This window comes from Nomia melanderi, chromosome 3, assembly GCF_051020985.1.
Source record: "Nomia melanderi isolate GNS246 chromosome 3, iyNomMela1, whole genome shotgun sequence".
NCBI lineage: Eukaryota > Metazoa > Arthropoda > Insecta > Hymenoptera > Halictidae > Nomia > Nomia melanderi.
In genome coordinates this window covers 17,734,826-17,759,829 of record NC_135001.1, presented here as the reverse complement: position 1 = coordinate 17,759,829, position 25,004 = coordinate 17,734,826, and the positions used below count along the sequence as shown (strand labels likewise).

Genomic DNA, 25,004 nt, shown 5'->3' with positions numbered 1-25,004 from the left:
ATTGAATCACGCTCAAAGAGAAATCAATAATAGTTTCAATATTTTAAGTGAAATGACAGGTAAATTATACCTCGTTTAATAGCTTTTACTGGACTGAGTAACTCTTATTTAAAACATTTTTCAAAATTGTCTATGTATAAAAAATAGCTTAAATTGTCCAGGCTGGAAATCGAATTTTAACCCACAGATATTTGTATGCATTACAATTATTAAATTTCAACGTTAGAAATTTATATTAACTGCGCATTGAAATTCTTGGTAAACGTGGAAAAAAGATCAAAAGAATGACTGCGCTGAGCAGAGTTTCGATTGTCCCCAGTTTTATTTAGTCTAATATCCAGTCAAAGGGAGCTCGGTTCGCTCCCAAACATTTTTGAATGCATAAACGAAATTGCGGTATTTCATCGTTATTTTGAAATAGTAATTTACGTCCTGGCCTGTCAATATTATGATGTATTTTCCAATCGTTTATACGCACAGAAATATCTATTTAAATCGGAGTCCGTGTCGGCGAGGATAAACGTGATCAGCAACACTGTGACGCGTATAGTGATACTACATGTAACGTGTAACGTTAATTCTGTGAAATTCACCGAGTTTCAGAGACAAAGTTTATTAGTCAATTTTAAATAAAATTATTCGAGACTGTTCTAGTACGTATTATTATTAGATATGTGACATTTTTAACGCTTGAAAGATTAAAAGCGTCCATTGGATCTATTTTGACATTTACGTTTGCTCAAAAACCATTTACTGGTACGCATAAACCATTGAAAACACTACTATCTATTAAATATTTAAAATAAATTAATGAGGTAAATGGAAACAATAATAAACACCGTTTGTTTGAATTATTACTCATATATGGATTCTTTAGACACTACCGATCTCTTACGTTACGTTTATTTGTGATTCCTTAAGGGTTAAACTTGTTTTTATACAAAAAGTTTTTCCATTCTATATGATATTTATATAGTAAGGTTATCTGTTGTACCAAAATTTAATTATCATTAGTAGAAGGTGTTCGCAGAAGATACAGTATCTTGGAGCTACACGTGTACGCAGGTAGATACCCTTACATTATCAAATTTGACCATGCTCAGGTTTCGGTTATCGAGCAATATTAAAATCGGTTACTGATCAGATCAGAGCTGAACACTTTCATGTAATATGCAAAAAACGAATAGTTACATCAATGAAGATAATAAATAGATTTATTTACATATAAAGAGACATAATAATACACTGTGTTATTTTTTAAAGAAAGTTATTCTTAAATTATTTATAGAGAAGAAGCATTTCCATATTCTTGCTGAGTTCAAATATTAAATGTTTAAATCTTGAATGGAACACAAAATATTAAAATCTATTTTTCAAGTACATTAATACGTAAGTGATATTTAAGATAAAGTAAAAAAGGAAGTACGAAATAAAACGAAAGCTTTGTCTGAATAATTATTTGAATAAAATTTCATTCTGATAATGCTCAATTCGTTGCACACCGCAAACTGGAAATTCTTTTAACTCTTCGCACTCGAGAGGTGGCTCTCAGTCACCACTTGATTTCATGTAGTAAAACTGTGAAATTTGATATTCAATATTGAACTGTATATAATGCATCGGTGTGTAAAATATTGGGATAAAAAAGCTTTGTTTCTCAATTCACCTGCGATTGTTCTTTGAGTTAATTTCGAAAAATATCGTCTGTGTCTAGTTAGAAAATGTTAAATATTTCTGACGAAATACTTCCGAGTGCAAAGGGTTAATGACGGAAAAGACTCCAAATGTGCCAGCAATCAGATAATAAAACGTTCCAGATCAGAAGTAAAAAATTGTATGTTCAGTTTCGACGAGATCCGCCTCCGGGACTCAGGAAATGTGAAAAATCTCGAGAACGATGAATGTATTAGAATCCATTTATACCGCGATGATGCCATTCGCGCTCGTTCTCACATGCAAGGATTCCAAGTTAAGTGGATAATCCTGTAACAGAAATGTATAGGTTAGTAATATATAGGTCAACAAGCATTGGTCTTCAGACAGAATCTTGAGATACATCAGAGCTGACATATTTCTCTTTAAAAAATTAATTTCTAAGTTTACGATTCTTAATTTTTACAAATGGTATGATGAATCAGAAAGACATGAAGACGGATTCTTGAAAATTTATAATGTAATTTTCGGAAACGTCTAAAATCCGAAAATTTCGAACTAATATTGTAAGGATGAATCAGAAAGACATGGGGAAGAAATTCTAAAAAATTTATAATGTAATCTAGGAAGCGTCTAAAATATTGAAAATTCGGAACCGATATTGTATTCATCAAAGTATGCTAGAATCTAACAACACTTATCTGTAGAGGATTTAATATTGTATAATAATGTTAAATTAATATTGTGTAATATACTGCTGTTCGCACCACATTTACTTCATATCATAAAATATTTAATTTTCGAATTGTTCTATAGCCAGTAACTCACTTTTACAGCAAAGAAAAATACTTCAACGATTATGTTCAATAAACCAATATTTATAAAACTACATATAACTTTTTTGTTCAAAAGAAAATTGATTTCCAAATAAAATTCAATACTTATACACAAATTTACTTTCCACAAAGATCAAGAAATGCTTCTAAATTTAAAAAACACAGCAGCCTGTTTCAACAAGGTGTTTATTTTTTCAATTTAATTATCCGGGAGAGCGCGAACGCAGTCCCGACTAACAAAAATTGTACGTCCGAGATATCCACATTAGGGATATTCGCAGGGGTCAGCTCAACCGTAGTGCAATGGAAGAGCCTCATCCCGGAGGAACCGCCTTCGTGATCACGGTAACCTCTACGCCAGGTAAGTATGCTTTCCTCCCCTCCTCAACAGTATTTGAGGACTGCACTACACAATTTTGACTGCGGGAAAGATCTTCATCGTTGACGCACTCTAACGGTAACTTTATGAACCATTTACCCTTAATATAGGGGTAAGTTTATGGTACAGTTACCCTTAACCCTTAGCACTCCACCTGATTTTCCAATCTACCAGCAACTCCAAGACATTTTTGGTCCTGGTGATGAATACGAAAAAATATAACATTTCTTCGATCTTTTATTTTCCTTCTTAGTACAAAATCTGGATGTGCCGAGAATCTAATAATTTTAGGGTAATTTCTTTAAGATTCAGTCAAATGTTTAATATTATAACTGGTGCAATATTGGAGCCTACAGAGTTCAAAGGGTTAATAAGCTACGACAAACTTCCCAGCCTGTTTCTATAACCATGAAATGTGTTAAGAATGTAAATGTCCGTGAAGAAGAAAAAGTGAATGTTCAGAAAAGATGCAGCAATATCGATTGAATATTAGAAATCTGAGAGCATGAAAACCGACGAGCACACATTAACCTTTTTGACTTGCTAAATAGGTTAATTTGAATGTTTAAATTCCAGACCCGTTCAACTCAATTTGCGAGGACTCTCTGTCTGTTTAATTCCTTTCCTTCGTCCTGCTGGCTAGCCTGCACTTGCATCAACTATCACTAAGCCAGCCCACCTGGCCTGTTAACTTCTAACACGTCTCCAGCGCCTGACATACGGAAACGACCGACAGCCTCTCACACGGATGCTTAAACGGACCATACACGCGCTTCTCGTATTGTTTAACTAGAGACTGTCGCTTTTGCTACGCCTCTAATAGTTCCGCAACCTTCTAATCATCATTCTATACAAAAATCCAAAAAATTCCGACGATTCGTCGTCGATTCACGTGGAACATACAATCCTTCCAACAGAAGTTTATCAAACTTCGTGTAATTGTAGACTCATAGAGAGGTAATCGATTCCTGGTATTATTTATTGTGTCAGTCTTTCAATGAAGGAAACACGTGGATCAAACTATATACACGTTTTGTAAAATACGAAAAATTACACGTATTATTTATTTTTACATCTTATTGTCGTCGTAACGTGGCAAACAATTTTTTCGCGAATGATAATTGTCAAAATTTCTCGAAAGTTACGAAAAATATTAATACTGTATATTTATAGTTTCGAAATTCGTGGATTACGTTTATACTGTAAATGAAAATTTGAAGTAAAATATATTAGACTTAATAAATAATATCAGTGTATTGATTCTTAATATCTTTCAAATCAATAGTTAAAATGCAATTACGTACAGACTGACGTTTTAGATTCGATAGATTGAGTGTCCCAGAATATTTGAATAATTTTCATGTCTTCAAAATGTGGATATATTTTCATACCACTATTTTAATCTCTGCGTATGTTCAGGTAATCATATAAGTCGAGATGACAGTCTTTGAGGAGAGTAAATTTGAATTATATAGTGCAGTGGGAAAATAAGCATGTAACTATGAAAGCTACGATGATAAAATTATGATTTATTCTTATCGAATTGATTTTACTGTTGCTTCTAAAATACTCTACTTTGCAAAACAAATTCCAACGACTTTCCATAGCTAGTCCTTTATGCAGTACAAACTTGTATATTTTATTTTTAAACTTTCGATGTATCAATTTTGTTTATCCAACAGATTGTTAATATAATACATATTACTATTTACTTCAATTCAAATTTAATGGCACGTGCTCAATAATTATACTGAATGGTTACGTTAAACATAAATTTTACTAAATCTTTGACTATATGCATTCATATACATACAATGTGAACACAAGTTTACAAATGTGATAAAAATGTGTTCTTTACAATCAGTTTGATTTTTATTACAATGCAACTAAGTTCCATTTATTGAAATTAGAATGCCACTCAACAGTTAATATTTTTAATCGGAAATTCTAGATATATTACACATTAAATGTCGGACGTGTTAATGTTAATATAAAATGTATACGTCCCAGCATATAAAAGAATATTTAAAATTCTCCAAATTAACGCAGTAAACTACAATCAACACGTTGGGTGCCATGGAGATCACCGGTGACCTCACCAAATCGAATTAGTATAATTCATTCAATTAAACTACGATTTGAAAAATTTTCTATATTATAAATAATGCTAGCCAATGCAGCGATATTCGACAAGATAAACATGTAATAATAATAACGTAATTCAATTACATAAGTTGATGCTACATTTATTATCACATTTTGCACATTTTTCTCAGCTAAATCGTGCAGCACTCAACGTGTTAAGAGAACATGATTTATTTTAACCCTCTACAGGCCGAATTTTTGTTCATGACTATAACAAAATCTATGCAATACAAAATTAATAGATATCCACATATGAATATGAATTAACAACATATTCAATAGTTTCAGTAATTTCATCAAACGAATATATTTTGTAACCTTCAAGTTACAATGACATTAAACTTCCAAGCCTGGGCATATAAAAGTTAAGTGAACTGATTACTTAATTTTATTCACCACTTTGAGTACAAAATATCACTGGGGCCTACAGCAGTTATAAAAGAAGCCTCTTTTAGAAGAAAAATTTATTTTTGTACATTAGTTTACTCCGGGATAGCGCGAACGCAGTCCCGACTAACAAAAATTGTACGTCCGAGATATCCACATTAGGGATATTCGCAGGGGTCATCTCAACCGTAGTGCAATGGAAGAGCCTCGCCCTGGAGGAACCGCCTTCGTGATCACGGTAACCTCTACGCCAGGTAAGTATGCTTTCTGCTCTTCCCCACTCTTATTTAAACGTACAGCGTACAATTCCTGCAGCGAGAAACTAGTTGTTCATCAGCGCTGTGTAGCGGCGAGTTTAGGAACTATCTTCGGCACAGACCAAATTCAGTTAGTTATATCAGGTAAATTTTATCTGAAGGTTTAATTGTTATTCGAAATTCGTGAAGCTGTAATTATACAATGGAATCATAACTTAAAATTTAGACTGAAACATCGTACGGAAGGTATAGCAGACTAGAAATTTGAAAAATGTAACGAAGCAGACAAGTGATGGACCGTACGATTACTTATCGGGAAAAACTTATTGTATTAAGTTTCAACCATGTTGATTACGAAGGTAATTATAAAGAAAAATAGAATTAACGATTTATTGTCCATATTTTATGAGAAGACTGTGTAATATATTTAACATAATTTTAATTAAACAAAATTAGAAAGAGATGAGGACTTTTCGTTACGAGTGAAAATAACATTACTAAGGTTTTACAGTAATAATATCTTATTTTAATGATTATCTGTAAATTTTTCAACAGTTTTAGCAAAATCTAATTTAAAATATTAAAACAGTTATTTATTATTTCTGTTATATTATTTTATATAAATAAAATTTCATTTGAGGACTGTTATTGTTCTATTATCAAATACTTTCTTTGTTTAAACACTTTTGTCTTCGTACTAATTTGACTAAAAGAGAGAGGCTGTTCTGTACTATATTAAGATAAGTCAACATTGATGGTACAACTGGTACAACTGCAGGGCATAGCATTGCGATTACATGAATTAACATTAAGGAGATCATTAGAATAGGAAATCATTGTTAGGCATATTGACGTGTTTACATACGAAGATTCACAAACAAGATACAAATCTAATATTTAATCGTTTCATTTGCATACGTGGCATCATAATTATACAGCACTATTATCCTGATAAGCAAACTACACAAGGCAACGTGTCTAAATTTCAAAATATAGAAACCTATAAAGGAAAAGAATTTTTCGATCTGTTTTCTTAGAATGCAATAACCTTCATTTAATAACATTGAATTGTTGGAAAAGAACTAATGTTTGTGTTACGAATGAGTATTTTTTGTGTACTTAATATTGTTGTTTTTATTTACTAATATAAGATATAAAATATAAGATATAAAATACAAGATATAAAATATAATATATAAAATATGTAATATCGAAGTGAAATGTTCAATAGAGTAAATAACTATATAATAGTGTAACAAACCATAGTACCAAATAATTATTCATTATTATCTATTTATTTTAAACATGTTCACGTATGTATTTATTTAGGTATATATTTTCAATTTATCCATAAAAACTTAAAAAGTTTTAGAAATTAAACTGTACTAGAAAATAGAGAAATCTTTCATGTATTAATTATAATTCTCCTAAGTTGTATGAAAAAATAAATTTTTATAATAAATAAATATATAAAAGTAGCGTCATATCTTTTCATTTATAACTTATGAGTTACTATGAACAATGTTTGAACATTTAATCATCAGTAATATAAATATCAATACTGAAATTTCACAATAATAAGCTGTAAAGTAACTTCTATTCTTAAAAGTATGTAACGATGATGTTTGTCCTCTATTTTACTTATAATATTCACCTTTTGAATAGTTTCGAATAGTAAAGACAAATTTGTACGAACTAAAAATATTTCACGTTTCTAATCAATTATCAGTAAATAAGAATTGAATTCCAAATAAAATCTCATAAATATTAATAAACATAACTATTTCTATAAAACCAAGCAAAGTTTCCAAATATTAAAAATACAACTTTCTATTTCAACTGCAACTAATTTTTATAGTATTCCCAACGAAAATGAGAACTGTCATAAGATTTCTTCGATCTTTTATTTTCCTCCTCAGTCCAAAATTTGGATGTGTGGAGAATCTAATAATTTCAGGGTAGTTTCTTTAAGATCCATTAAAATATTTAACACGTTGAACGCCGTATGATTTCTTAGACGAAAATACACAAAATGAAAAAATATAATGTTTACCCTTTGCGGACGAATGTCGACATTTCGTCGAGATGAAATGTTCACATTAAGAAGAGTAAATCGCAAACGAATGATTGAATTATTCAAACGACAAGAGACCACCAGCGTGAAGTTTCTTTTTTTTCTACTGATTATGCAATTGGTAGATAATTTAGCTTCTATTGAAAGTTTCGTACATTTCAAAGTATCTTCGACTGCAAAGGGTTAAATCATTTGATTGAATTGCATTATTATTATTGCACGTTCATCTAGCCGAATATCACTATATTCGGTAACATAATTTATAATATAGAAAAATGTTTTCAAATAATCATTTAATTGAGTGAACTGTAGTTATTCGATTTAGTTGGGGAGTCACCGATGAATCCCCTTCATGGCATAACGTGTTAATATTATAAACTGGTGCAATACTGAAGCCTACAAAGTTCAAAAAGTTAAAACAAAGGTATTTACTTTTTTAATTAATTTATCCGGGATAGCGCGAACGCAGTCCCGACTATCAAAAATTGTACGTCCGAGATATCCACATTAGGGATATTCGCAGGGGTCAGCTCAGCCTTGGTGCAATGGAAGAGCCTCACCCTGGAGGAACCGCCTTCGTGATCACGGTAACCTCTACGCCAGGTAAGTATGCTTTCCGCCGCTTCGAGGCGTAACTTGACTTCTAGACAGCACACTTTTGAAAGCGAGAAATTCCTTCATCGGCGACGCACCCTGCCGGCAATTTTGAGTACTACTGTTCATATTTGTAGCTCGCATATCACGATACATCCAGGTGCTGAATTAAATAAAAATTTATGGAATAAATATAATCGTTTTACTCTTAACTAGATTTCATATAATTGGAAGAACCTAAGTTATTTCTATACGAAAAAGAAAAAATAATAAATATTCATGGATTCCACGTCTCTTAATTTCTTTTGTCAATTTGCGTTATTCGAGTAAAAAGAGAAGTATTTTACAATTGATAATTGATCATCAGAACCGTAATGCACATTATGGCTCTATAGCAGAGCCAACGGAGTGCAAAGGTTAACAGGAGCACTACATGGATTCTTATGAACGTTACAATGGCAATACACTTCTGCTTGTATACAAAAAGGTCAATTAGTGTCAATTAGCGTAAGTCACATTTTCATGAAACTTTGAGATGATAGAACAATTGGAACGCTATTTGCAGCATTAAATTTTAAATATCTACGAAAGTTGTAATGTTTTTATTTTACTATTTTACGATTGCTACTGAAACAAACGCTGGTCGAAAACGTGTTAAACCAATTGCTCAAGATGAATTAATTCTAAAATTCCTACAAATTCCTTATAAACATTACAGAGTATCATTTTAATCGTCAAATGTCATTTTGTAAACTAAATTCCACTGTTAACCCGTTGACTGCCGCGGTGGTCACCGATGACCGGAGCTTCCAAATTGCTTGAAAACAATTACAATAAGAAAATTTATATTGCATTGAAATATTTAGTAACATCAGAGGTTAGATAATAGTGTAATACGAGTACCGTCTCCAAAAATAGAAGAAGAATGTACGTAGAGGCATGGCTAGGTACCATTGGTAGGATGAATCAGAAAGACACGAAGACGGATTGTTGAAAATTTATAATGTAATTTTCGGAAACGTTTAAAATTCGAAAATTTCGAACTAATATTGTAAGGATGAATCAGAAAGACATGGGGAAGAAATTCTAAAAAATTTATAATATAATCTAGGAAGCGTCTAAAATATTGAAAATTCGAAACCGATATTGTATTCATCAAAGTATGCTAGAATCTAACAACACTTATCTGTAGAGGATTTCATATTGTATAATAATGTTAAATTAATATTGTGTAATTTAAAATTGTGTAATATATTGCTGTTCGTCACCACATTATTTTATATCATAAAATATTCAATTTTCGATATGTTCTATAGCCAGTAACTCACTTTTACAGCAAAGAAAAATGTCTACTTCAACGATTATGTTCAATAAACCAATATTTATAAAACTACATATAACTTTTTTATTCAAAAGAAAATTGATTTCCAAATAAAATTCAATATTTATAAACAGACTTACTTTGCACAAAGATCAAGAAATGCTTCTAAATTTAAAAAACACAACAGCCTGTTTCAATAATGTAATTATTTTTTCAATTTAATTATCCGGGAGAGCGCGAACGCAGTCCCGACTAACAAAAATTGTACGTCCGAGATATCCACATTAGGGATATTCGCAGGGGTCAGCTCAACCGTAGTGCAATGGAAGAGCCTCACCCTGGAGGAACCGCCTTCGTGATCACGGTAACCTCTACGCCAGGTAAGTATGCTTTCAACCCCGTCGCCACAGTACTTCTTACATCGGGATACTAATTTCAGAAGCGAGAAAAGGAATCCGTCAGCACGCAACATAGCGACGAGTTTCTGAACTAAACCGACAACGGTTAACTCCACGTAACAAGTTACCCTTCAACCCCATAGACATGGATGTGTAGCTGCCAGTGGAAAGTTTCCGACCACTGAAAAATTTGTACAGACTTATGTGTTCAGAAAAATGAAGCAACATAGTTGTACACTTCTTAAGATTCGAGCATAGTCGATATATTGAAATTAACCCCTTGTCCTATGATTTCTTTCCCAAAAATATGATATAAGCTTCCCCAATTGCCTTTATTATTGTTTTGTATTTTCGTAAATAGTAATATCCTTTAGTTGTTTAACTTTTGTTTTAAGTGAAAGTAAGTCAAATTTAATTTACATACAATGAAAACAGGGTTTAATGTAGATGTGTAGGAGCATCATTAAAAGGAAATGGATAATGAATATTATGTATTTATCTTTATAAAACGTGCTACCGTAATAAATTAAGTATATTTTTGAAAAAGTGGTTTTAAACTTTCTGGTGTACATGTATGTACCGTACTTGTACCTTTACATATTTATTTTAGTTGTAGTCATTACCGAATTTTTTATTAAGTTAACAAAATGTTTACGAAATCGTCGGAATGATATTGTCAAATACGTATAATTTGATGGAATTTGTTCAATACTTTCATGTTAATAATTTATAATAGATAAATAATATAATCGTGTAAGTTATATACATTTAATAACAAATATTTTATACGTGCATGTAATAAATACGAGGAAAGTTAACATTTTATTACATTTATTATTAGTCCGATAATGTTTTGAGGAGAAAATAAAAAATTGAGATCAACTATTTTAAGTATATTTCCTTTTATTAAAAGAACGTTTAATGCTGCTTTTATAATTTTAAATTACATAGAAAGTTATTAAATAAATAAAGCTACACAAATTATTTTCCTTATAATATGACATTATAATTTTGTTTCCTTTTTTTTATTAGAAAAGACAGAGTCCTTTAATCATCTTAACATTCCGATCCGAAACTTCGCATTTACCAAGATTTAACATATCACATATACGCATCACCTGTTGACGATAATAAAACAATTATACAAATTTTTATTTTCATGCAATAAATGTAAAATCAGCCAAACATTAAATATTAACATATCGACTGAATCGACACATGAACCATATGACCATGCATGATACATGATGTTACATTGTAAAATTACTTTCATTCGTAAGCCAAACATTAATTTATGTTCTTAAACATCACGCACGAAGCTCTCATGGTAATCACTTTTATAATTTAATGTTCAATACAGAAATCTGACTTATGAATGGTAATAATACGAATCCATAATAATTTGTCTTTATTATAAAAATATATAAGCCGATTGTATGATCCTCAAAATATACACGTCGATATAAGAAAAAAATGAACTAACCTCAATGCAATTTTCTTCGCTACGGTTCACTATAATTGCGGGTATACGTAGGCTGGAAAGTATTTCTCAACAAGCACCGTCGCGTAATTTGTAATAATCTAAAATACAATGAAGCAAGCTAATTAAATAAGAGAAAGTAAAAGTTTACCGTGAATACTCACTGTTTCTATACGCGGTCACAACGTTTCTCTTCGTACTGTTTTCTATAACAGTCGAGCGTCGCAATATTAAACAGCGATTGTAGCACAACATGTGACAAACACTCGGAAATGTTCGGTCATTGAAATCACGATCTCGGGCGCAAATAATTCGATTGCCATCACCGTCACTATCTTCTTTGTACAACGCCGGTGTCGTTGCTTCTTCGTCTTTTTCCTGTATTTCGTCTTTTGCCTCCTCGTCACAATGTTGACAGTCACAGGCAACTTCATTTTCAGTGGAATTGCCACTACGTGCCATGCCAGCTATAAATACTAAATAAAGAATACTACATTTGCGTAAAAATGTTGTAATACATCTACGTACAAAATTTGTTATTGTTACACATGTGCTATATACAGAATGCTAATGGACATGGAAATTTGCGGTAACTTTCTTTAATCTGTAAATGAAAATAGAATTAACCGATGGAAAAAAATATGAACTTAACATGTAGATTTTTGAAAAATAAAATTTGGATTTTTCTGGATTAATTATTTATATTATTATTATCTTTAAGCAGAGAACATGACGAACTTTATAGATTAAAATGAATGCTGTTTAAAGTTGAATATTCCAATAAGTATTTAATTAATTATAATATATTTAATCATGGTACGGCAAAACGGAAAATGCAACTGTAATTGCCTTTTAAATAAAATTAAAAATTCGCTCTGATCGTTACGTAAAATGTCGATAAGTATTTAAAACGTTTAAAGTATTTCCGATAATTAAACGTAATATTATTATTCGCTGTACTTCATAAAATACAACATTTTTCTCTAAAAATTCATTGGATTTTCTAAAGAATATCAAAATCACTTTTGTATCAGATTCACGCCTCGAATAGAGCAAAAGTCTAAAATATAGTTATATAGTTCTGTGAACATACAAATGATACACGTCGTGTAAAATAGTTGCATTGCTAGAAGCGGAACAGAAAACGTTGGAACTAAAAGAACGAAGGCACAAAATCGATTATTGGATGAACTCACTGCCGCTACCGACTCAAACTAACGCTATTCAAAGACTGCGCATCGATATATTTCCAGTGATACAGTGCTGTCTCACTGATCAAGCTTATAAATTCATTTTTAGATACTAATGTCTCTAGTATAATCTGAAGAATTTGCTGAAACAAAACTGCACATAAATGTATCGATATTATATACATTATAATATATAGATTACTTTAAATTGTTTAACAACTTGATGCACAGTGAATGTGTTGGAAACGTAAGTAACGAGTGTGTGAAATATTAATGTTATAAAATGTAATCTTTATTACAAGGTATGTATATAATGTATTTAATATGATAACTTCAATGTTAAATATAAATGTAGATATTACATGCTTACGGAAAGAAAAGTGATACGCGAGTACGTCACTGTTTTATTAGAAATCAAAAACATCGACCTAGTGACCTATGGCATTCATGTAGTATAAGTAAAATGTGTGCGTATCAATGTTACAATGACATACATATACTTGTGTAGCAAGTAAGAAAACAGTATTTCCCTCTAACTGATATTGATTAACTTCAATGATCTACTAAGTACTATTACGTTGTTTAATCATTGTACACAACTATGTACGATTAAACCATCGTTTTCTTGAAATAACAACTGCACTATTAAAATGTTTATTTATAAATTTATGAATTTCAAACATTGTGTAATAACACATTGAGCTTGTTATTCTATAAATATTTTATGTTATATAATTATAATTATAATAAGTCATGTTTTTTATTGAAAGCCATGATCTATGAAAGGAATAAAAAGAATTTATATAGTAAGAAAATAATAATCTATTCAGAACAAGAAACATATATTGTCATGCAATTTTACAATATTAGTATTTATTATAATATTGGAAACTTTATTTACATTAAAACTATTTCCCTAAGTTAAAATGTCATATATATGTGTAATTAAAGATTAGTGAAAATTTAATACGGGTAAATACAAAAATTATTAAATATTATTCATTAGAAATTGGTCATTTATAAACGTAACGAACATGTTAATAGACATTTATCGCAAAACATTTAACGTAACATTTTTAACAAACGTTTAATCTTTCAGATTTACGATAAAATAAAATTTACGTTCTCTTCACAATATAGGAAATTAATATTCAAGCACTTTTAAGGTTTAATATTTTTAAAATTTTATAAAATCAATTCAATTTTATTCAACGTTTTCTGATGGACACAACTGATTTATGCAGGGAATGCACACAGGGGGAACATGTAATGTTTAACTCGCATATAATGAAAATGATATTCGATGATATGTATCAACCTCAAATGAAAAGTAATTTAATAAAATTCCTAAAGGAATAATATAAATATTATCATCATATTTTTTATTCTACTAAAACTACAATTCTTACAGAAACAATTTCAATTGGAAACAATTCAAGACTCGAACAATATTTTTCAATAATACCACGGCCAGAAATATTGATAAGCTGGAAAGCCATTTCGATTCGTAACTCGTCGCTTGAATCTTTCAAGTTTATTGGCATAACAATGGGTATTTCACGGCAGCTGACAATTGCATAATGTTGTGACTTATGAACTAATTTACATCTTAATCCGAGCGTCCATTGTTCAATGCTATTGTAGCTCAAGAGCTTACTGTGTTTAGGGCGGCAAACTTTGGAGGGCTGTAAAAAGACTACGTATTTACATTTGTCGATCCTCAAAGAGATTCGTCAATAGCGAAGAAACGATAGTCCGAAGAAATGAAAATTGTTCGTTATAAAAACCAAACTACTATTCCTTTGTTTTTATCGAACCTATCTCTATCAGTGAGTTATCCGTTGCCAGTTCCTGGATTAATTCGTAAATTGTAATAATTAAATGAATATTCTTTAAATAAATGAGGTTTAAAAGAATCATTAAAGGATAAAACAATTTTTATTGTAAATGGAATCGATTGGAAGGAAAAAGTAAAGAATTTATTACAAAAAAAATATTTTAAAAAATACTTTTACAATTTTAACAATACAACTTTTGATAATGAATAAATCTTATTTTAATAGTGATACTAATGTAATTGTTTTGTTTCTATAGATCATTTGTTTTTGTGTTAATACGTTTGTGTCATGCATTAACGGCTAGGAGAAAGATATATTCAATGTTATTAAAAGCAAAATAATTTCCAAGTTTCCCAAGTGACTATTCACAAAAAAGGGCATATTGTTCTAATCAACGTAGCTTTTGAAACAATTAAAGCGACAATAATTGCTGATCCATGCTGTACGAGGTGTGTCATGTTAAAACTTTAATAATAACGACGTAGCGACAGTTATAATATAATATTTTGGTCTCAGAAGGAAACATTTATTGAAAAATATTCTGAGTGCAGAAATAACTAATAATTCGTGGTTTTAATAATTTCTATAACAATTTAAACAAGCGCTCACTTTCAATAAGTCAAATGAGAGTATACATCATTGTTAATTTCGTCATATTTAATCCGAAAGATCCCAAAGTACGGTATGTTCAATTGTACACCAATCTCTAAACGAATAGTAAGCGGGGCTTGCCATCGAGCGAACGAATATTCCAATTTTCAGATGACACAGCTTGTCTTTTTTTCTTATTCGTTCTTTCTCGTCCGGCACTTGACTCTATTAAGCCGCTTCCAGACCCTGCTATTCTGTCCTGTCTTACATTTTCATTTTCAGCAAGTTCATTACACGGAACGTGATACCGATCGTGGTAGGCTCAAATGCAATATCGTTCACTGTTATCTTATAAATGCATCTTTTAATTAAATTCTACTTCCTTGTATACATTCCCTGCTTTCGATTGAAATTCATCAAATTAAAAAGTATATCTTCCACCACGTGCAATAGAAATAATTTGCAATCTCTACTTTGAAATATATTCAATTTCTCCAAAAGTTATTGTAAAGGATTCTTAGAAAACTAGCTTTTGAGCTATCACGTTCGTCCTTTATCAATGTTATGTGCGCGTTAATGTTAAAAATACGTTGAATGTTAAAGTAACTTTTTCAATATAGCACAAAAAGATAATGTTTGCGAATAGTATTCTCGCTACGTATAATCTAAATCATTGTGAATTATTTTGGTTTTTGAGTTCTATCGAAGAATATCAGAATCAGGCGTGTTAGAATTAATTTCCTGCTGTAGTTGTGCAACAAAATTTCTAATGTTGAAAATTTATGTAACAAAAATGCAGAGTATTTTTATCTGTTCGTTCTTGGTACGCAACAGTAAGTTGATTTCATTCGGATTTGTTTAAGTAATCATTTTATTGCGACTATAATGATTAGTATGAATGCGGCTTTATTTGCAACAGAAACGAAACGTGATTTCAAAAGGGTATTGAAGTGATGGATAGTGTGAGGTGTGGTGATCGTAGGAAAGGGTACCGGAGGGTGAAGAGGCCATGGAAAATTGTCAATCAGTACGAGCCATCTAGACTTGATTACACCTCGAGCATTGGACTCGCAGTTTGTTTCGATGCTTTGGAAATGGTGAGCTAAATTTTTATGCTCAATGAACTTCCCTTACCATTCTATTTGCTAAAAATATTTATGGTTTCATTATATGAATCATATTGCCCTATTTGAAGCCAATGTTTGATTTGCAGCAGAATCAAATCAATTGTTATTAAGTGTATAATATCGTGTGACATTCACTGGCAAATAATATTGTTAGAACAACTTCGTTGTATTGTTTTATAGTATGACATAATTATTTAACTCAATGGATATTTAAAATATTGTATTGTGATTTTTGCGAGACGGTAAATGGTAGAAATGAAATTATTCTTTTACCTTTTTTTATAGACTTTATGTCAAAAGTTATAATTCTTTGAAAGTTACTCTGAAAAGTAAAATGTAATACACTTTGTGTCGCGATAAGGTTATATCTAAGTTAATGCTGAATTAACGTATGAAACGCGACGCGTTTGTAAATTTACTTTTTGTCAATTGTAAAAAAAGAATTTCATACCTCTTTGAAGCAACCACAGAAATTCCAATTTTCAGGTCGATTAAAGATTTACACATTTGAAACGTACACACACATACATGTGCATTGTTGGGTTCTCGTTAAATTCAGCACAAAGAATTCAATAGAAAACACAATATTTCAAAGTAAAATGGAAACTAGTTAAAAATATGCTTTGAAGAACGAAGAGGTTTAGGAAAGTGAAACAGTTAAAATTGTTCGTATATTAAAAATAATTTATTGTTTTATTGATATAATAAATAAACTATGAAAATTCTATCAAATGTATTCGAAAATAAAATAATTTAATATAATTTATCTACATAATCATTTCATTACTATATATATACAATTAAACGTATGTTCACTTAATTAAAAGTTACAATACATGGTAATTAGGCAGTGATATTATTTATAATGAATGTTCTTTTAATACTTGTATGGAAAATAATTTGAATGAAATTCAAGAAATGTATACTTTTCACTTTGCAAGAGAATAATGAGATACGGAGAATCAGTTTACATGAATTATATAAAAATATGGGTAGAAAATATGATATTTGTAAATGTGGTTCATATTTTAAACTTTGCCAATGACTGGGCGAATAAGGGATATGTTACTAGATGTTTAACATTACTTATTAGCAAGTGCATTTTTATATTATTACGACTTTATAAATAAAAGCAAAGAGTAACTCATATATAACTGTAACGTCAGATAATATCACATATGAAAGTCAAACTAACATTTCAGTTCATATTTTAATCATAAAATCAACGATTTTGGATTAAAGTATTTTTGTCACAATAAAATCTCAAACGTGCTGTCTAAAATGTAATTGACATTTACGACTTTAGCTTCCCGAAAATATAAAATTTTCTACATAGAAATTCTACAAATTCGGAATGAGTATTTCTGCTAGAAATGAAAAACCTAGTTATCTATGAATAGAGAAAACTGTAAAAAAAGGTAAGTATCTTTAATACGCCTCAAATAAAATGCAAAATTGCTCAAAAATGAGAGAATTGACAGATGACTCTATTAGTTATTAAACATTTTTGGTGCGTTCCTTCTTGTCATATTTACAATTTCAGTGAGAATTTTCCTAACCCTGTCAATTATTGAAATAATTATCAGAGCTAACCCAGATAAATATCTTCCACAACCATTTTTCATCCTGTACATAAACTACAGATTTTCAGTTTATAAAATCTGAGTTCTTTACACCGTATATTGTCAATTTTGAACATCAACTTCTTGCAATGTACTTATCAGTATCTTCATTCCCTTATTTTTAGTACTTACTTATATACTAACGTCACACTAAAAATAACGAGAAGACTTTTTAAATAACCGAATGTTACCATCAATTCATTAGAAACTTTCTTAAACAAATGGCTGGATTAGCTCTGATAATTACTTCAACAATTAACTCGTTAAGTGCGGAATTTAGTTTCGAAAATCTCTTATAGCGCGCGCAATAAAATCAAATAATGAAGTGTATACCGGTCAAATGCAGGCCAAATGCACTTCTTGTCTAAAAACATAAATCACCCATCGTTGATAAAGTTGGCACCATTTACAGTTTTAAGATGACGTGTATATTCGTCGAACGCAGTTAACTGGTGAACAGAGTCAGGAAAATTGTCAATCTAATGAACCTGAAACTGAAACTTGATATCCAACAAGAAGCCAAATGCAATCATGAAAATCAATCGATAGATGCACGCATGCACGCCGATTACAGGCACGTGACACCCTACATTGGTCTTTAGATCTGTCCTCGTGTCAATAATAATAGTTGATGAACGCAGGCGTATCCTGCGTTTCTATAGAACGGTTTCTGGGAGCGTGCATCTTCAGCTATCACCACGTGTCAGCACGCATGTGTGTGTGTACGTGCATACTGCACACGTATATGCCAGGAGTTTGTACAAGAGGACACATATGAATGAATGAACGATACATGTATAGGTGTAGGTGTACGAGCGCTCGTATGTGTGCATAGGTGTCACAACCGCTCTTGCCCATTCATCTTTAAGTGCCTCTACGTGTAACTTCACTTGAAGAGAGTGAAAGTACACTCACCCTTCAACCGGTGTACACAGCAGCTTAGAAAGGACTCAAGAAAATCTCTTTAAAAGAACATCAAGTGAAAAGAGGTTCGTCTACTTTAACCAAACAAAACGTACTCTTTTAAACATTTATGTGAAAATCGATTACACGGTATTTAATAAACCTTTTTTCTATCCGGAAGATACAGGGAAGAAGATCGTTTACACAATATTATTGATCACTTTGGAGATTAACTCTGTTTTGGAAAGGTTTTCATTTGAAAACATAATACAGTTATTTACATAAAGGTGCGAATATTAACAATAACCTTACAATAATATTTTGACGAAGTATAAACTTAGGCCTAGTCTGTCGCTTCGCTGGGATATTTTAATTTTGATACGCGTGTGGGTTTTGTACTTATGTTTTTATTATATTTATATAATAAGATTTTCATGAAACTTATGTGAGATACAGTTCTCAAGAAAATATTTGACATTATTGTATATTATTATATAAAATATTATTATTATACAAAACTCAAGAATTCCGCTTGTAACATAAATTTTAGACTGTTAATAAAAGTTGGTAATATTTTCAAACAAACTGAATGTTTATTAACATTTGTTATTTTATTTTATACATAGTGAATTCATTTTAGTTTTACGCAAATAAAATAACATCTTTATCAGATTTATATCTGAAATCTTTCTCTACATATTAACACTTTATATTGAAGAAACGGTCGGAAATAGATCAAAAGGTGAGACGTTTTTACACAGCGATAATACCCCAGGGACCAGTGAAAGTGAAGGTGGTCAAGCACACAAAACGATAACAGTGTCCGAGCTTGCAGATGTTGGAGTTGCAACGGGAACGAGCACTTGAGGCTGAGCACGTTTTCGCTGGTTAACTTTCTCAGGGAAAAACGACAATTTTAAGGGGATACGATCGATATGTGAAGGATCGATCACACTAAAGAAGGATCTTACTCGTGTCAAAACATTACAGCAAATAAGGACCATAGTCGAGTATTGAAAATATGATAAATCGAAATTTGTTTTAAATAATTAGATATAGATAGATATCATTTAAAATAAAAAGACGGATAATAGTGATCACTTGAATACAGAAGTATAATTTTTATGTAAAAATTTCTTTAGGAAGAATTAGGAAATTTTGTTAAAAAATATTATGCTCAATTCTTAATAATGGCCCATAAGTCTTGAGAAATTTTAAGTATTTATTTTTAAAAACAGCATTTTAACAAAAAAAAATGCTTTAAAAGATTTAAACATACTTATCATTGTTTATTGTTCAACTTATATATCGAAATAAAGTACAAAGAATTCACATTATCACTGATCTCAGAAATTATACAATATTATTAGAAAATAACGTCTATAATTTAGAATTATTCCTTTTAATTGATGTTGTTATTAGTATTATATTTCAGTTTTATTGAAAATACCAAGAATAGAAGAAGAAACATATAGATATATATCTTCTGTAAAATATTTATGATACAAATATTTGTGACATAAACATTTCTTACACAAATACTCGTGAAAGAGTGCATTTTTCATTTACTCAACGGCACGTAAAATTTTATACATTCTGAGTACAACGAAGGGTTCCAGTTGTAACGATTTCGATTAGAGTGCATTTCAAAAGCACGTGTACGAGCCGTGTGTCAAATAAAAGATACGTATGCGTGTCGTGTGTCTAATAAAAGATTATGGCACGTGCTGTGTATTATAATATGACGTATGACATATTATGTGGAGCCAGGAACGGTCCAATTCACGTAATCTATGTACATCTAACCATAGCTTTCATTTCTACTGATAATATAAATGAATAATTTATTGCAAAGACATCGTATGTGTAAATATTAATGCATATGACTCATCAATTTACAAGTACCCACTCTTTAATAACATATTCAATTTTTTATGAAATAGTTAAAAACATTTTATAGATAGGTATAGAGAAAGTTCAGCATATTTGGAATACCAGTTCTTTAAAGATGACAAGAAATTATAGGAAAGGATGCAAACAAATAACACTGGATTTTATTATAGAAAAACTAATAAACTTTCATAGTTCAAATTTTGTTATAAATTCTCAGATAAGAATTATAAATTATTTGAATGTCATAAAGAATTTTAAAAATCTTTAATGGATATTTGCTTCCTGTCATGGTTCGAAACAGTGGCGATTTAATCTTGATTTCATTTTAAAATACCTTTAGTTTTCTCAAAAATTTTCTTTTGGCAACTTAGTTTCTTATCTGCTTTTCTAGTTATTTTATTTAATTAATATCACTTTATAATAAGCGTATAGTTTATAATAAATATACGTAGGTAACTGTTATAAACCATTTTTTATAATTATTAGCGCATTAAGATTCTATAAGTTTTACTATGACAAACAGATAAATGAAATTTCTTCATACATCTACTCATAGCTGTATCACCTCACCTTTATGTTTCCATTAGAACCACCAGATGTCCGGTGACTCATGGACCACGGGGTAAGTAAGAATATAAATGAAAATTCGTGGACGTCAATTTAATAATTGCTAAGAAGCTGTTGCAATAATAATGTAATAAGAAGCTTTTAAACGTGAATATAGAAACGAAGACTTCGATCGATATTCATATTTATACCTGCTGTTTAAGTATATGAATCGAAAAGTCAAATGCAGAAATGTTAACCGTTCCCGACGTTAATGGTGCACCTGCTCGAGAGAGAAATGAAAGACGAAGAAATTTAATTAACCACTCGCCCAAAAGGGAAGGTAATTTTGTCGCACTTCCAAGGAATCGCAAAGGAAGTCTGTAAAGGGTGGCAGCATTGGACATTTTCCCAGACATACAAGATCGAAGAAGTGAGTGGCAGAGTCCCACTTTTCCTTAAAATCCACAGTTAAGACAGTACTGGGGTGACGCACAGGTATAACATTTAATAGATTGAATTTCCAATTTACGGGAATACTTTGTCATCGACATTAAGTCCCTGAAGTAATATTACTTTTTAATTATAAATTAATATTCTGATAAATTTACATAGTCCTTCAATGGTCATTTAGCAGTGTGCCTTATTGATTTATTTTTCTTGACTCTGTATTAAATAATATTAGAAATTAAATGATTTATACAATGATTTGACAATAACAAATGAAATTACTAAGAGAAAAGTTCTTTTATTTCCTAATTGTTACACCTATTCCAAGAAATTAAAAACCAATAATGATTTCTGTCAGAAGTGAGAAGTATCGTAATAAACAGAGAAATATAATAAAATATTCGTAATTGTGACTTACAGTTAGATTATGAGTTACTGATGAATATCATTCATAACATAAAACATAAAATTATAATTGAATATATAATTTATAGCCAATAATAAACTGTTTAAAAATGTTAAATATAAAAGACTTCTGAACTTTGAATTTTTGTAAAAGTTCGAAGTTTTCAATATTACCCTTTTCGAGATCGATTAGAATCGATTTCAACCGATTGAAGACGAAGCTTTATGTAAAATAACGTTAATCTATGTTTTCAGTCTTTTTTTTTTTGTAAAATCATCCCTTTTCCCGTTTTACCGTCAGTTACAAAACATCTTATACACGTACTAGATCATATAGCTGGGCGTTTCAATTTGATGTGCTATTAATCAAAAATTTGTCGTGGTTCTTCGCTGCACGCATTCATTAATCTCTGATACAAGCAAAAAGTACATCGTATTATAGTGCCGGCACGATAGCATCGTAAAAAATCTCAACTATCTGGTACACAGCATACCGTGGAAATTAGTATTCAAAGAGACGATAATATCATGTTAACGGACTTTTCGTCTCGAGGAACTTACAGAGTATTGATTTTACTAAACCTTTAGGTAAACTGTACTGAGCACACAAGTCTCGTCTGATCGGCGAATTAACGCCGATCAACTTTTCTGAACGGTTTCCACCCCTCGTTTAGTATCATCCAACTCTACCCACTTCCTTTACAGTTCAAACTGAAAGTATACACGGTCCTTTCAGCTGACGGAACTAATTAAAAATAACTTCAGTAAAATCACAAATGCCACTACTATCGTAATAACTGAATTGTTTATTTTAAATACTTTTAAGGGTAGGAAAATATATTTTATATAATTTTTCTGCGTATACAGGGAAACTGATGAAACTTTTGTGCTTTGTAATGTTGTTACTTCAGGTAACGTTACCGTAAAGAAATTGTCTCTGGTGTATCTAGCACACAATTAATTTTATTCTACAGTATTTGAATGTTTTGAATAAACTTAGACAGTTTTGTATATTTCATTTAATTTTTATATATTTTATTTATTTTATTTCTATAATCTAAATTTCAGAAGAATGCTTGACACGCTTTGTACTTCACTTGTGTTACGAATAGATTATAACGATACTCGGTGCTAATAGAAATTGAAGGAACCATACATTTTATCCATGAAAAATAGGCGTAAGTACGAAAATGGGCCAAATTGGTTCATGCTAAGTAAACTTCCAGCCAAGAGCAAAACTAAAACCTGTAAAGAGATACGTGTTTCGTTAATTTACTTTATCAAACGAGAACAGTAACTCGTTATTTAGACTGAAAATAACTGGCTAAGTAACCTGTGGGTTAAAAGCATTAGCGCATGAAACCTGCAACATAAACGTAGGACAGGGAATGAAGGGGTTAAGAGAGATGAAACGAGGCATGTTGTTGTAACTTTGCTTTCTAGCTCTCAGAAGCAATGCGCGTCCACCAGGTGGTTCATCAGACGACTCTGCGGCAAATGCGAGGTCACTTCTATCCTCTTCATCCCTTCGTTCATCTGTACTTTCTCTAGAGGTCATCAACTCCGTGTTCCCTACCTCAAATATAGAGGAACCCGCACTTTCCCTCTTCCTTCGCCCCCTCTTCGCCGGACAAGGCTGACCTTTACTCGTTTGACCAGAGAGGGCAGATCCGCTTACGTTGGTACGATTTGAGATTCCGTAAATCCACCGAAAGTTTGACCTCTACGGCACTGGCTTTCCACTTATCTGGCAAATATACAAGGTTCGTGGGAACTATTGGGACTATACAGCGCCCGGTACGGTGAACAGAAATGTGAATTGTAATGCGAAAGGAAATCTATATAAATGTTGCTCTCTATTTTCTAAAGAAATTTCATGCTGCGCTCAGTGTGATGTTAACACATTGCGTACCGACTAATTTTTAGAAAACTGAATTGTGCGGATAGCGATTTTCAGTGAGATCAATTTGTGTGATTATATGTACAGAAAAACTCAAATATCATATTGTTATGTAACATATTTTAAATAGGTAATCACTTTTAATCAAATTTAATATTTTTTAAAAATACAAAATACTTTGGAAAAATATATGTAAATCTCGCGAGACACGTGGTAAACATTATTTTACCTAAAATGATAAACTGTTCAATTTTTAACTAGAAACTGGTTATTCTATTTATTATACATTCACCTTTATGTAGTATATACAGCAATTATTCTTTCATATAAATAGTGTACTTATGTATGCGTGACAAAGAATAAAAATGCGAATTCTGCAATAAATCTATATTACAAAAATAAATCAGTAAGAATTACATTGGAATTATTCTTTTCCTTGTGTCTATTTATATGTATAATAAATTCTTTTATTCTAAAAGATCATATTTCAACGTGACAACAGTGTTAAAGACTTTCCGTTGTTAAGAATAAAGTCGAATTTACACATGATATATGTGAAACATGTTTAACACAAATAATACTCCACTTAAACGATTTCACCGGCTTCATTTAATTTTAAGAGCTCGAGTAATATCAGGACTGCCATAATGGCAGTACATTATAATTTCACGAACAGACTGACAACCAGACGTTTTATCGGGAATCTAATTGTTGACGAAAATAATGAAGTCGGAGTAGGTAACAGGATATAAAAGAAGGAAAATGCACTATCTCATTCGCTTCTGTGCAAGATATAACAGCCGGTATACACTTGATTCAACAAAGCAAATCAGACTTCGACACGCGAAGTCGGTATGAAGCATCACGCGAGGTCGACCTCCCCCGGTCAATCTTTTTCCTGACTTTTTTAGTCTTGCCCACGCTTCCTCGTGAAATTAGTGTCAAGCTAATTTCGAAGCTAAATTTACAAAAGTTTTCTTTGATCGTGTGTCTCAATGCTGCCCCCCTCAACCTC

The 25,004-nt window shown here is 31.1% G+C and overlaps 1 protein-coding gene, 1 long non-coding RNA gene and 4 other non-coding genes across 8 annotated transcripts; 1 reads left to right on the top strand and 5 right to left on the bottom strand.

The window, feature by feature from the left end:
- Positions 1–1,260: 1,260 nt before the first annotated feature.
- Positions 1,261–12,770, bottom strand: LOC116429229 (uncharacterized). Of its 3 annotated transcripts, none has more exons than XM_076365316.1 (4): positions 12,618–12,770; positions 11,689–12,000; positions 11,528–11,625; positions 1,261–1,983 (listed from the first exon to the last, which is right to left on the bottom strand). In XM_076365316.1, exons 1-3 carry the CDS (start codon positions 12,646–12,648, stop codon positions 11,594–11,596), a joined length of 375 nt encoding a protein of 124 aa, XP_076221431.1. In that variant the 5' UTR covers positions 12,649–12,770; the 3' UTR covers positions 1,261–1,983; positions 11,528–11,593. The 3 variants fall into 3 exon arrangements, with proteins under 3 accessions (XP_076221431.1, XP_076221430.1, XP_076221432.1); XM_076365315.1 differs by lacking the exon at positions 1,261–1,983 and adding an exon at positions 10,936–11,162; XM_076365317.1 differs by lacking the exon at positions 1,261–1,983 and adding an exon at positions 10,936–11,162 and having other exon boundaries at positions 11,689–12,014; positions 12,618–12,749.
- Positions 2,697–2,858, bottom strand: LOC116429417 (U1 spliceosomal RNA). The gene has a single exon (XR_004235494.1). It is a non-coding gene; the product is annotated as a U1 spliceosomal RNA (small nuclear RNA).
- Positions 5,501–5,662, bottom strand: LOC116429415 (U1 spliceosomal RNA). Its single transcript, XR_004235492.1, has one exon. It is a non-coding gene; the product is annotated as a U1 spliceosomal RNA (small nuclear RNA).
- LOC116429416 (U1 spliceosomal RNA) lies at positions 8,181–8,342 on the bottom strand. Its single transcript, XR_004235493.1, has one exon. It is a non-coding gene; the product is annotated as a U1 spliceosomal RNA (small nuclear RNA).
- Positions 9,873–10,034, bottom strand: LOC116429414 (U1 spliceosomal RNA). Its single transcript, XR_004235491.1, has one exon. It is a non-coding gene; the product is annotated as a U1 spliceosomal RNA (small nuclear RNA).
- LOC116429228 (uncharacterized) lies at positions 12,659–14,403 on the top strand. The gene is made up of 3 exons (XR_004235449.2): positions 12,659–12,961; positions 13,814–14,044; positions 14,126–14,403. It is a non-coding gene; the product is annotated as an uncharacterized LOC116429228 (long non-coding RNA).
- Positions 14,404–25,004: the final 10,601 nt, after the last annotated feature.

Excerpts from the sequence above, each read along its gene's own strand:
- LOC116429229 (XM_076365316.1), bottom strand. The coding sequence starts at position 12,648 with ATGCAACTATTTTACACGACGTGTATCATTT. Across the intron at positions 12,001-12,617 it reads TTACACGACGTGTATCATTT|TATTTATAGCTGGCATGGCA; the intron begins GTATGTTCACAG and ends TTCTTTATTTAG. Across the intron at positions 11,626-11,688 it reads TGTGACCGCGTATAGAAACA|ATTATTACAAATTACGCGAC; the intron begins GTGAGTATTCAC and ends ATTGTATTTTAG.